The 13,466-nt window shown below is 37.0% G+C and overlaps 2 protein-coding genes and 1 long non-coding RNA gene across 10 annotated transcripts; 1 reads left to right on the top strand and 2 right to left on the bottom strand.

The window, feature by feature from the left end:
- Positions 1-901: 901 nt before the first annotated feature.
- Positions 902-6,764, top strand: LOC117609703 (uncharacterized). 8 transcript variants are annotated; one of them, XR_013062351.1, is made up of 4 exons: positions 1,744-2,964; positions 3,942-4,056; positions 4,117-5,982; positions 6,062-6,509. It is a non-coding gene; the product is annotated as an uncharacterized LOC117609703 (long non-coding RNA). The 8 variants fall into 8 exon arrangements; XR_013062355.1 differs by lacking the exons at positions 1,744-2,964; positions 3,942-4,056 and adding an exon at positions 902-1,541 and having other exon boundaries at positions 4,833-5,982; XR_013062349.1 differs by having other exon boundaries at positions 3,942-5,982.
- Positions 6,600-8,448, bottom strand: LOC117609701 (ciliary microtubule associated protein 1B-like). The gene is made up of 4 exons (XM_034336316.2): positions 8,313-8,448; positions 7,812-8,024; positions 7,322-7,526; positions 6,600-6,855 (listed from the first exon to the last, which is right to left on the bottom strand). Exons 1-4 carry the CDS (start codon positions 8,359-8,361, stop codon positions 6,600-6,602), a joined length of 723 nt encoding a protein of 240 aa, XP_034192207.1. The 5' UTR covers positions 8,362-8,448.
- Positions 8,449-8,994: 546 nt separating this feature from the next.
- On the bottom strand, positions 8,995-10,131 carry Bin1 (histone deacetylase complex subunit SAP18). The gene is made up of 4 exons (XM_034336317.2): positions 9,753-10,131; positions 9,529-9,635; positions 9,224-9,418; positions 8,995-9,151 (listed from the first exon to the last, which is right to left on the bottom strand). Exons 1-4 carry the CDS (start codon positions 9,822-9,824, stop codon positions 9,064-9,066), a joined length of 462 nt encoding a protein of 153 aa, XP_034192208.1. The 5' UTR covers positions 9,825-10,131; the 3' UTR covers positions 8,995-9,063.
- Positions 10,132-13,466: the final 3,335 nt, after the last annotated feature.

A 13,466-nucleotide genomic window follows, 5' to 3' on the forward strand; every position in this document is an offset into this window, starting at 1 on the left:
TATGGGGTGATTCTACACCTCTGGATCGGTGGAGATCTGTCAAAGAAAGCGACCGCAAAATTGACCTTGATCCCTAATTTCAAGGTCAAACTTTTTTATTGGCTTATCGTATAGTGCTCATCGAGGGGATAAAAAGTCTGAAAGGAACCATGTACCGGAAATCAACCCTTCTCCTAGAAAAAAGCCGTCAAAGTTTCCATATACCATAATGCATTAAACGTTGAGTCGCCCGGTACCCCTCTCCAGTGATCTTGGCGCGTCAGTCTCGCGTATCGCTCCAGTTTCATGGTATAGGACAATTCTTGAATTTCAATCACAATGCCAGCATATAGGAAGGGTAAATTCTAAGAGAGCATATTTAAAAAGACAAAATAACTACTGCGTTTAAATGAAAATAAAAATGAATTTAATCGAAACATTCGTAATATAATATAATATGATACAAGTATGATAAGTAATATAATATATAAATAACAATAATAATAAAAATATAATATAAAGTAATTATATAAAAAAATAATATATGTAACATAAGATAATAATATTAAGGTAATAATAATAATAAGTAATATAATAATAAATATAATAAGATAATAAATATTTGATGCAGTCCTTTGCGTAATAATTAACTGATGCATTAACTGCATAACTGCGATGTGTTAACGAACTGTGAAATGATAAAACTAAACATTTATCTTGCGTTTATATTCAAAGTGCAAAATTTCAGTGAATTAAATTCATTATTATTTTCTTTTACACGTAGTAGTTATTTTATCTTTTTAAATAGGCTCTCTTAGAATTTACCCTTCCTATATGCTGGCATTGTGACTGAAATTCAAGAATTGTCCTATACCGTGAAACTCGAGCGATACGCGAGACTACCGCGCCAAGATCACTGGAGAGGGGTACTGGGCGACTCAACGTTTAATGCATTATGGTATATGGAAACTTTGACGGCTTTTTTCCAGGAGAAGGGTTGATTTCCGGCACATGGTTCCTTTCAGACTTTTTATCCCCTTGATGAGCACTATACGATAAGCCAATAAAAAAGTTTGACCTTGAAATTAGGGGTCAAGGTCAATTTTGCGGTCGCTTTCTTTGACAGATCTCCACCGATCCAGAGGTGTAGAATCACCCCATATAGGTCGTGACATTTAATTTTTTTACACCCTGTACAAAGAAAGATATACATACACACAATCGCACGACAATGTCGTTCGTCTGCATCGGACCTTATGCGGATTTTAAGATGCCAACCAGATCTAGGGCACGGAGCCATAATTGTGCACCCTCTTCCCAAAAGCACTCAAATAAGAGCAAAGGAGCACTGGCAACTTCAATCAGTACAACACGTGTAAAAAGTGATAAAAAGATGGCGTTCAATGCAGCACTACCTGTGATAATAAGGGAAGCCTCGAAAGAGGCGATGGAGGTCACAACATAATGGGACCAACAGACCTATTACAATAGACTCCTGTATAACACGGTTAATATGTTACGTGTTGTATGAATTCGTATTACAATAATTTTTCTCGTATAACGTGAGTAATCTAAAATAATATGTTTGGAATTATTATTGCCATGCCAACTTTTATTTTCTATGCTTTACAAATAGAACAGTTTTAAAAAAAATAAGTAACATATATACAGGGAGATTCTCTCGGCGCGCAACACAATAGCCGCCCCGCACAATGGAACCCTGCTGTGTTTGCGGGCAAAAAGCCCAGGAGGTCAAGTCGCCGGACCCAAGACTGCTCTGTGTGTTTTGGGTCCGATGACTTGACCTGGGCTTTTTGCCTGCAAACACAGCAGGGTTCCATTGTGCGGGGCGGCTATTGTGTTGCGCGCCGAGAGAATCTCCCTGTATATGCGTTGTACGGGGATTCGCATTATATGAAAACAGTGGCCGCAATATTATATAGGAATTCACGTTTTACGGGAGTCTACTGAACTTCGGTATCCATCCAGTTCACCGAATGCCGTTCATCGAAAGACAATTCACCGAACACAAATCACCGAATGCTGTTCACCGAAAACAATTCCCGGAATTGACAGTTCATCGAAAATTGATAATTGATAATACGCTTAAGGTACCTTTCAGTTTAAAATATGTATTTAGAGGTTATTTTCACACTTAGGTTAGGGTTAGGGTTAGAGTTAGGGTTAGGTTGTGGGTAGTGTAGGCCACTGTGGGGATTTTAGAAGATGGGGTGTCTTGTAGAAGATTCCCCCGTGAAAAAGAAAGTTAGGATCAAATTGTAAATGTAAAAAAGATGTCATTAAACAAAATAAAATCAAAACAAAAAAGGCAAGTAGACACAAAAACATAAAATAAGATCAAAAACATTCGATGAATTGTCTCATTCGGTGAAATCTGCGTTCGGTGAAGTGGTATTTGGTGAATCGGTATACGGTGAAATATCCATTCGATAAATTGTCCATTCGGTGAATTGTCTTCGGTGAATTGTCATTCGATGAATTGGTATTCGATAAACGGTCCGTAAACCGAGTTCTCTGGGCTCTGTGGTTTTGTGAGCTTTTGTATTCTATTTGTGAGGATGGGTAACAGTGGGGATAATGGTCAACGAAGAGTGTTACTAAGAAAAGATACGAAGTACAGGGTGATTAAGGAACTAGGAATCTAGATTAGGGTGTTTGGTTGAGGATGAGTCTATGGTGTTTGTTATCCTATAACTAGTCGTGTTGGTTACCCAATAACCATACTTCAGAAACGAGTTGCAGGAGAAAACATCGACGCAGTACAAGCAGACAGAGTATGCTCCTCTCCTCGTTTTTCAAGGTTGCGTCGGATAACCGAGTCACGTTCTTACATGGAGCTGGTTCAGTTAAATCGGCTGCTGTATGAAACGTGTTTGGCCTGAAAGATAGCACAGACTATACAGGGTGGACGATTTATCTGAAGACATTGAAATATCTCGAGAACTATGCATCGGATCAAAAAAAGTGGGTAATGAAAGTTGTTCGTCTCGAAGGAGGACATTAAATGATACCAAACTCTACCCCCCCCCCCCCCCCCCCCCCCGCCACCCGCTGGGGGTGAGGGTGGGGAAAGATAAAAAACTTAAATGGGAACCCTAATTTTTTATTGCAGATTTGGATTCTCCAGAAAAAAATACGGTAATTATTTAGAAGTTTGCCCTCCTCGCCGATTTTCGTGATCTTGAAATAAGTTGTCAAGGTCATCATTCTGAACAATTTTTCCCTATACATGTTACCACCGCTCGGCCTTAGTTTTCGAGATATTCGTAAAAAATTGTAGTTATACTTATGTCACCAGTACACTGTATTCTGGGAAAAATGGAGACTGAATGGTGATTGAAAGAGTGATTGAAGTGGTTTGAGGTTAGGGTTAGGATTACGTTAGTTTTAAGTTAGGTTTAGATTTAGAGCGTACATGGCGTAATACGAGAGCTACGAGAACTCGTTATGGAACTCGTACGTTTCATTACGTGGGATACATAGCTGAGTTTTGATTCCGACGTCAACATGATGTTAATGAGCGTATAATGGCATTTTTCGACATGATGGCCGAAATGTTTCCGATTTTTGACGAAACCCAAAATGGATAACTGGTATACAATATATGTAAGGTGAAAGAATTAATAAAACCTAATAATAATTAATAAAACCCTAATACTGATCCTGACCCTAACCCTAACCTCAAACCACTTCAATCACCATTCAGTCTCCATTTTTCCCAGAATACAGTGTACTCGTAATCTAAGTTTAACTAAAGATTTTTGCAAATATCTCGGAAACTAAGGCCGAGCGGCGGTAATATGTATAGGGAAAAATTGTTCAGAATGATGACCTTGACAACATGTTTCAAGGTCACGAAAATCGATGAGGAGGGCAAACTACTAAATAATTACCAAAAGTACCCCAATTTGACCTACGGGTTTTTGCATTTTGGTTCACAGATGGCGCTGTAATCGACAAAAATCAAAATGGGCAAGAGGACTCACATTAAAAAAGCACCCCAAAGGGAGCAGAAAAATACTACGTCCACGTCGTTGTTCCTGGATAACGCTAAAAGTAGTTTTTAATTTATTGATAAACAAACCAATGAATTTTTCCAACTGTTTTCAATTGCAGTGACATCTGTGAAAGAAATTACACCAATAATATCAAATCAATGGAGGACCAAGATTTACTATAAAAAAGGATTTCCCATTGAAGATTTTGAAATAATTCCCTCTCCCACCCCCAAGAGATGGGGGTTATTGAATAGCATTTTTAAAAATATCAAATACGTCCACTTTTATTTTTCTGATCTGAATTTTCAACGATTTTTTACCCATTTCGATTTTTGTCGATTATAGCACCATCTGTGAACCAAAATGCAAAAACCCGTAGGTCAAATTGGAGTACATTTTTCTGGAGAATCCAAATCTGCAATAAAAAATGGGGGTTCCCATTTAAGTTTTTTATCTTCCACCACCCTCACCCCCAGCGGGTGGCGGTAGGTTGTCGAGTTTGGTATCATTGAATGTCCTTCTTCGAGACGAACAACTTTCATTACCCACTGTTTTTGATCCGATGCATAGTTCTCGAGATATTTCAATGTCTTCAGATAAATCGTCCACCCTGTATGATGCTCTGAGCACCCCCAAAACAGTAACATCGTTTAACGCCCAATTATGGCGGCATCATCGAAAACGAAAGACGTAAAACTGCGGCTTCGAATGGTCCACCTACCGCGTGGTTACAGTACTTATCGGGCGCGAATGCTCATTGAATACCTATGCTAACTCGGCAAGGAGGCGGCATTAAATTGCCACTACTGTAGAACGATGTGTAATTCAATCCAGTATACACTGCAAGAGTGCCTCGTTTTCTTGGACCGATGGACAGCCCAGAGGGAAGTTATTGGATGGGTCCTCTCACTCACTACAGCCGTCAAGGAGATACTCGGCAACGAGAGATCGTAGAAAGCTTTTGCTTCTTTCTGTAAGAAAATAATGGAGCAAGAAAAAGCCGTGGAGGAGGTTCAAGGGTGTAATAATCTGGAGCTCAAACAGTGAGAGCGGAAAAGGGTGACTCGGACACATCCTAAGGGGCGACGTTCACGTTTCAGGGGCGACGGTCCACCTATCCTAGGAGCTTTACTTCCAGCTAAATCCAGCCCACTAGTCGCGACCTTTCAATAAAGGAAAGAGTCCTCGCGCTTCACCCTCCCGGTCGGTAATATTGACTATTCCGCGGGAAGGAATCTTTTGTTTGGGCTATAGATGTTTTCAGTAAGGGCTCAGGTGCAATGACATCTCATAAAAGTTCCGGATAGTGTGCCTATGAGTGCCCGGGACTCTTCTACAGCGTCAATGGTGTGTCGCCGAGAGATTTTAGTGAATAAGAATCCCAATGAGCTGACTGCACGTTAAACTACCTCTGATTACTAGACACTGTCGTGAACGGTTCAAATGGTAATCCACACGGCAAGACTGGAGAACAGAGTGGTAACAAATTATGTGTTCTGAGTCATGGTTCTGTCTGGAGGCTGGGGCTCATGGATGAAGACAAGGAAAACGTACACTACTGACACCTTCAGATAAATGTAATGGTTTGAAAAGTTAGCGCGTACGACAAGCACTGAATACGTCACAAAGATTCTAGAGCCTGAAGTGGTATCTTGGACTTGATGATTCCCAGGTACGGCGTTACGAGATGGAAGGATTAAGGGGATTGCAGGGGAAGGTAGTGGGGGAAAAAAGGAGTCAGTCAGCCAGTAATGACGCCGTAGAGCTATATAAACTAATTCGACTTGTGCACACCATGTGATAGTGATGGCAGAGGTAGGCTAATGGTACCAAAGGTGGCAAATGATATACATAGATGGCAAGGGTAATACAGCACGGATGGCAATCCTTTGAACTATCATCCAACACCTATTCAACTCCTCCTCCCACCGTGTAACTGCTGTACTTTAAGCTGTACATATGCTACGCATTGAGAGCTGTCCTGGTGAGTTCGCAATTTTTTGTACATTATCTACTTCTATATGAAATTTTGTGGTTGTACCATTTTGCGTTTCTGCGATTAGGAGCAAGGGGAAGCTTTTGGCCAACAGTGTATGTATACAGAGCTAAAAAGATTGAATGTGAAAGGAATGCGGGTCTGATTGATCATATTTCATCCGTACTTTCAGCTGTAACGTATTATTGGCTGAAACAGTCACATCTCCTAATTAAGCTCATGTAAAACAAGAGATCGTATGGCTTCGACCTTAAAGGACTGTAACTTTGTTACTCCTATAAGCTCCACATCAAAATTTTAGAAGTACATTTCTGAAATCTTATATTTTTTATTTATACAAAAGAAAAAGAAATTGATTTTTCAAACTTATTACAATGAGAATTCTTTTGTAAGAGGAATACTTTTTGTTAATAAATGGATTATGCGTTTTGAAGACGGACAAAAAGATGTGCAAGAATCAATTAGATTTTATGTAACATATTTTAATTATATAAAGCAAATTATAAAAATTTGACATTACAAATATTGTAAATATTCTGTATAAAACCATTGTATAAACATTAAGTAGACACTTCTTAGTAATTTATAAAATTAAATATACAACATCAATCTTCATCTAATTCTGTGATAGGTATTCCAGCACATTCACTATGTTTTATACCAAAGGAGTAGGTAGGTGCTCGTCTTCCTTTATTATACTGTGGAAAATATGGCATTGGACTTACATCTGTATCTATTCTGTGATATCTCCATTTTAAACTAAATGCTGGAGAGCTATGTTTTATAAGGTCAGTTCGTATATTTGTGTATGCTGCTGGTCCTGGGCCAACATCTTCTTGGCGTATTTTATGCGGGCCAGATCTATAATGTTGTACTTATTTTTAACTATAATTTTGCAATTGATTTTATTTTGTTTTTAATCTTTTATGGATAACCGTTAATACAAAAATCAAAGAAAACACTTCAACTTGTTTTTTGGTTAATGTAATTTAATTGCTTTTGTAACTTCTACATTTTAATATTATAGTGGAATTCAGTTTGAATAAAATATTTGCATTACATATTTACAAGAACAAATAAATTACAGAATAATTAATAAGTATCACAATTAATAATCAAGTAATAAATAAAATAAAATCATGTATATTACATACAATTAAAAGTATATTTAAAACTGTTATTTCTACAAATATTATTTTTATAAATATACACAAATCATAGCCTAAATAAAATAATTTTATTAGATGTAGTTTTTGTAGTTTAATCGTTTATTTAACTTATTTAGAAAGTTTGTAATTTAATATAAATTTTAAATTTATATACATACATGGAAAAAGCACCTTGAGCTTCTTTGTCAGGAATTTTAGGTCCTATACATGAAGGTAAAATGTACACATTTGGACCAGGCCCACTATCGCTTAGTCCTTTTTTAGTTCTTGATTTAATAGTGTAAGCAGGAGGTCTAACATCATGATTCATTGGAAGACATAATTCTGGGTAATGTGCTCCTGGTCCTGGTCCTGAATCTCTTACTATAAAGAATTACTTTACGGGATGAATATATATTTTATTGAAAATAATTAAATATTTTTAAACAAATTACATGAATTGCCAGTCTTGTTTCAACTAACTTCACTAATGTTATATTTGGATTAAACATTTATTGAATAATACAAAAAGGAATTAGTACAAAAATAATTAACAATGTTTAAAATCATGTTTGATGTTCATAATAAATGGTACTGTTTTTAATATATTCTCATTCAGTAAAGCATATTTCATGTCTCCAGGAAATGAATTAGAATAAATATACCTACATCTAAAAGGTTCTCGAGGAGCTATTGTATATGCAGGTGGCTTATCTACTCCATATTTTGTCAGTTTTGAAACATTGTATTGTGGTCCAGGACCAATACTTCGCATATGAAGCTCTGTACGAGGTCTTATAGTATAAGCTGGACCTCTCTTTCGAGAAAGACAATGTTCTTCGTATCCAACTAAAGTCCTTAATTTATACTTAGGACCAGGACCTACACATATGTAAATAATAACTTACACAATTTTGATATACTAAAAATTATGTCATCAGTTAATATTAGAAAATATTAATTGTACTTATTTGAAGTTAATAGTGTTATTAAATAAAACTTGATATATTTTATACTTTTTTGTATTCAACAACTTAAACTTTTACACTTATTTAATTAAATGTGGCATCAAAGCATTTCTGAACAAATGTAAATTTTCTATGAATCATTAATTCAAAAGGCATTGTGTATATTGGTTCAGTAAATAAATTTTGTCAAATAAAACTTTACCTTTTATCATACAATTTAATAGCTTCTCATTGTTTTCTTTATTCTCCATATTTTGTCAGATAAAGTACATATAAAAGAAAGATTTAAAGAATTACCAGAAATAAGACTAAAAATCATTAACAGTCTGAATGTTTAAGATAAGACATGTGTAAACTATATTCAGAGTATTTAAAGTATTTGATTGAATATTCATTGATATTAGGTATTTTCACTAAATAAAAAAGTTTATTTAAAACTAAAATTATAAATTAAGTTGCATTTTATTTACCACTTTGTATTTATTTGATTCTATACCTTTCAAACGTACTTAATTTATTATTATTCATGGTAAAATACTCAGTATGTTTCAAAGGGATTAAATAATAAACCAAAATTAAATTACAATTATATTAATTTTCTATGTACAATCATTTTGCTAATAATTTATATTGTTATTGTAAATAGATTACATTGTATTTTATAATCATGTATTTCCTGTGTTTTGGTAAGTTAGCAGAAAAATGAAACTAAAATATTTTTGAACACTTTCAAATAGTAGAAGTTAGAATTAAACTACAATTAATTGTAACAATAAATAGTAAAAATATGTATGATGACAGTGGTAATAAAAAAGAAAAGTAATTTTAAGGTTAGAAAAATAAATCACACACTAATAACATAACAACAGCTTTTGAATTAAATATTTTTTATTAATACAAAATTACTGAATTATTGAAATAATTTATGGAGGGTATAATTTTTGTTATTTGGATCAATACTGACGTAATGCACCTCGCCTAATTGCTGGTTGCCGATTTGGTGGTGTAATAGATATATCTAGATAATCACCAATTGTAAACCTACAATTACATAAATAAATGAAATTACTTCATTCACCTTAAACTTAAGTTTATTTATTAAAAAATGTATACCTTGCTTGTGCAAGTGTTTTGTTATCATCAGCACCTTTCTGTCCTGAACAGGTAACCCCAATTTCACGCATACGATATCCAGAATTTCGTAATTCTGGAGTTACTAATGAAAAATCAAAATATGTTCCCTTACTTCTAGCATCTGGATTTACTTCTTTAACTAATCCTGTAATTTCTCTTAAAGTAGCATCCATCCTGCAAGTATATGAAATAAATTAATTTGACTCAATACTTGTAAATGTATTTAATTAAAAAATTTATGAGATATTAACGTAAAACCTATAGATATTAATAAAAAATTTTACCATGTATATATTTGTAACTCATTTGAGGGAACATTTCCTCTACTGTATTCCATTATATTATGATGTCGTCCTGTATTGCAAAATACTCGAAGTAAAAGTGGACATGTCTAGAAATGTTAATAAAAATAATATAATTTTAATATTACTTAATTAAACAGATATTCAAATGTTGTAAAAAGACTATAAATCCATGGATATTTCTCAAATACTGTATTACTACTTACTTTTTCTCTGTCTATTGGTTTTTCTGGTAGCTGTTTTTCGTCTACTACCATAGATTCTATTGCTGACGTCATGCTAAAGCTATTATAAGAATTAAAAATATTAAAACAATGTCAACTGTAGTGGTTAGTAAACCAAAATACTATGCTTTTTTCTAATCCTCAATACTGCACGCGTCCCTTGACATATGTATTTATGTATGTATGTATATATCGATGATATAAGTTCCTAGTGCCTTTGTTTAATTACACATGCGCACTCGCCCGTTGGCCTGCGCTGTGCGCGATGTTTTGAAAATCTTTATGCAGAGAAATATAAAAACTTTACAAATCATGAGTTACATTTTCCTAATAAAATATAAATTGTGTAATTGAACAATTTAACATTAAATTCTACATAAATTATACATAATACACGTTATATTAATATCACCTAGGGCGGTATTCACAGTCGCAACTTTGATGTTCGGCCTAATTTTCAATGAAACGCTGACTGATTTACCGATACGGAATTCGGAGTTCGGCCTCGAAAACCTTACCGACAGTTCCTAGAAAAATCCCTAGACGCGAGTCATTTCTAAGCAGAATGCAAAAAAATTCGAGGGATGTGTTCAGGAGGTCCTAAAGAATATTAGCCTGGTCCTTATATTATCCAAATCGTAAAAAAGTTATAAAATATTGAAATTTTTTTCTGTCAACGGTCAAGAAAATGGCGAATCGGACTCGTCTGCATTGATTTATTTGTAATATAAACATTTCTGTGAATCGTATGTCCAAATAGGTACCAGACTAATATTCTTTGGGTTGGATAGAATAAAACGAGCACCCAAGGGATGATGTACAATATCAATCATAGTGTCCGTTCGTCTAGTGAAAAAGCACTAAAGGGGAAGGTGCCCCTACCACCGGGTCACGCGCGTGCGCGCAGCCATTATGCCCCGTTCGCATGAGAAACACCTTTGTATTTCAGGAGAAAAGAAATTTTTTCAAATAAATGCTTAATCGGAGAAGTGAGGCGGTTCATTCCTCAACGAGTAAAATATATAATCAGCACCATTAAAAACTCGGTTGTCGAAATAATTAATTGCGTCGAGCCTCGGACGGCGAAGGTGGCTCCCTCCGCCCTATAGGATGGTGCACGAAACTGCGAACGCAGACCGTGATTCCATACCGAACCGGAAGCTGCATAAGAGCCTCTCTCTCGCACTGTAACTTCTGTCCTTGTTTAGCCCCATTTCACTCCGACTCCAGGCTCGTCGAATGCCATCCTTGTCGTTTCGCTTACGTCGAGATAGCGCGAAACTGCCCCTCGTTTGAATGCCTCGATTACTTCTTAGCCACTTAAAAATTGTTTAAACTATTACAAAAAGTTGTAAACGAAAAACTTTAAACACTTGAAAATGAAAATAGAAAATGGTCTGTTGTTTAAGACACTGCAACGTGTTACGAAATATAACGGTACGGTCTGTTTTTGGGACAATTATTGTTGTTGTTAATTCCATTTATCGTTTTCTTTAATTAAAAGCTCATATTTATTAACCCGATCAAATATTATTATAAACAATTACTCTTTACATTATATTCTTTTAACATTTGTATCTAAAATAGTCATTCACGTTAATTAAGATTGATTACTATTGAATACAAATGATTTTCAAAATTATCTGTTACCTACAAGTAGAGAAAGTGGAGAGGAACAAAGGGAACTGGGTATGAAAAATTGAAGATTTTTATTATAGAGCTGCATCCACGTTCAAGAGTTTGATGGCTCTGAAAATAGCCGTATCTTTGCTAGTTTCGTGACTCTCTCGTGACTGGAAATCCAGTTTGGTGATTTCGTGTCACGGATTCGTCACAAGGACGCGGGGTGGATCTCTGTGGAGCACTACACCGAGCGTACTTCGCCCATCAAAATAATATCGTCATTGCTGAAACAGACAGAAACAGAATTTATTAGGCACAAAACGTAACAAAAATTAAGAGTGCGAATTACAAGAATTTATAGCCGTCTTAACATTTCTGAGGTCACTGCCCCGCATGTATCCACATGAAATCGTGCTCGGTGACCTGTCGAACCTTTAACGTGATCGATAAGGATCGTTCAGATTCGGTGGGAGTATAATTGGCAAAGGGAATTCTTCCCCTTGCCAGTTATACTCCCGCCGAGTCTGAACGATCTCTATATCTAATATTTGGTCCAATACCCTTTATTCTCCACAACTTGCGTCAGTCGATCAGGTATGGACTTACGCAAGTTGGAGAAGAAGTGCGGGTTGATCCGGAGTTCCTCCCAGACGCGCACAGCGTGACTGACCAAGGAGATCCGCGTCCTCTCATGGCCAGGAAGCCACCTTCTCTCAATCTCACTCCAAACATTTTCAATGAGATTGAGGTCCGGTGACTTCGCCGGCCAATCGAGGACAATGATCTCCGGATGTTGGTCGAACCAGTGCTGCACGATGCGGGAGGTGTGCACCGCACTCTTGTCTTGGACGAATCGAAAGGTGGGCATGTCCTCCTCGGAATACATCGCGCGAAGACTCGGGAGGAAAAAGTCTTCCAAAATTTCAATGTATTCCTCAGAGTTCATTTTGGACGACACCTCGATCAATTCTCCAAGCGAGTTTGAGGTGATCCACCCCCACATCGCGCACTTGACTCGACCTTGTCGATCGCTGTGGACGACATACTCCGGATCAAGCCGCTGGTTTGGCGGTCGCCATACGTGGACTCGACGATCAGGTGCCGAGGAGAACACCTTCTCGTCGGTCCAAATTGTGCGATCCCATTCTTCCGGCGACGTCGTCAACTCTTGCAACGCGAAGCCCACACGGGCTTCGCGGTGCTGTTGCGTTGAAGCCATTTTTCGCGCCGACCGATAGCACCTTAAACCTGCTTCGTGGAGGCGGCGTCTAGCGGTCGACGCGGAAATCGGCAAACCAAGATTATTCCTGGCTTCTGTCGCCGGAAGAAAGGAATCTTCAGCAATTTGGCCGACGAGTGCCGTGTCCTGTTCGGCGGTAGTCCTCTTCGACACCTGTCGTGGTCCATAGCGACTTTCAAGCCCTTCTTCTCCTTCTTCCTGCCATCTCCTAATCCACCGACGCACAGTTGTGGAGCTACACCCCACCCTCTCAGCTATTTGCTGAATAGTCCACCCCGCGTCCGAGTATAATGTAACTATTCGTACTCGCTGCGTATGAGATAATTTTAGATCCATATTCAACAGATCGATTGATTGATTACTCTGCACCCTCCCGTTAATATAGCTTCTGTTTCCGCGGTAGTGGGGTGGTGGTGGTGGGGGAGGGGGGGGGGGGTGTCCAAGAAACAGAGAATTTTCGCGAGTCAATGGCACTCGCGCATTGTCTGCGTTTTATTTTTTTTATGCTACGCAGTTACACATTTACTGGTCATCGAACGAGCGACATGTGCAAACACCAAACATCTCGAACGATTTTGCTTGCGGTATCATGTTTTGTTTGTTTGACACTGTTCTTCTAGGTTCCAGTCCTTCGATTGCATACTAATTGTGTTTTGGAAGTTATTAATTTTTTATCAAACGTAGGAACTCTTTTATTAGATACACAAGCAAAAAACGAAAAAGGAAAGGAGTGTATGTAAATCATTCGTGACAGATGAAAAATGTTTCCCATCACCGCCGAATAATTTGTTGTTACACCGCTCTGATAAAAGTGAATGAAATCGTAGCGTAGG

This window comes from Osmia lignaria, chromosome 7 (assembly GCF_051020975.1).
Source record: "Osmia lignaria lignaria isolate PbOS001 chromosome 7, iyOsmLign1, whole genome shotgun sequence".
Lineage (NCBI taxonomy): Eukaryota > Metazoa > Arthropoda > Insecta > Hymenoptera > Megachilidae > Osmia > Osmia lignaria.

Excerpts from the sequence above, each read along its gene's own strand:
- LOC117609701 (XM_034336316.2), bottom strand. The coding sequence starts at position 8,361 with ATGGAGAATAAAGAAAACAATGAGAAGCTATTAAATTGTATGATAAAA. Across the intron at positions 7,527-7,811 it reads TCCTCGAGAACCTTTTAGAT|TAAGAGATTCAGGACCAGGA; the intron begins GTAGGTATATTT and ends AATTCTTTATAG. Across the intron at positions 6,856-7,321 it reads GCTCAAGGTGCTTTTTCCAT|ATCTGGCCCGCATAAAATAC; the intron begins GTATGTATATAA and ends ACAACATTATAG.
- Bin1 (XM_034336317.2), bottom strand. The coding sequence starts at position 9,824 with ATGACGTCAGCAATAGAATCTATGGTAGTAGACGAAAAACAGCTACCA. Across the intron at positions 9,636-9,752 it reads AACCAATAGACAGAGAAAAA|ACATGTCCACTTTTACTTCG; the intron begins GTAAGTAGTAAT and ends TAACATTTCTAG. Across the intron at positions 9,152-9,223 it reads AAAACACTTGCACAAGCAAG|GTTTACAATTGGTGATTATC; the intron begins GTATACATTTTT and ends ATGTAATTGTAG.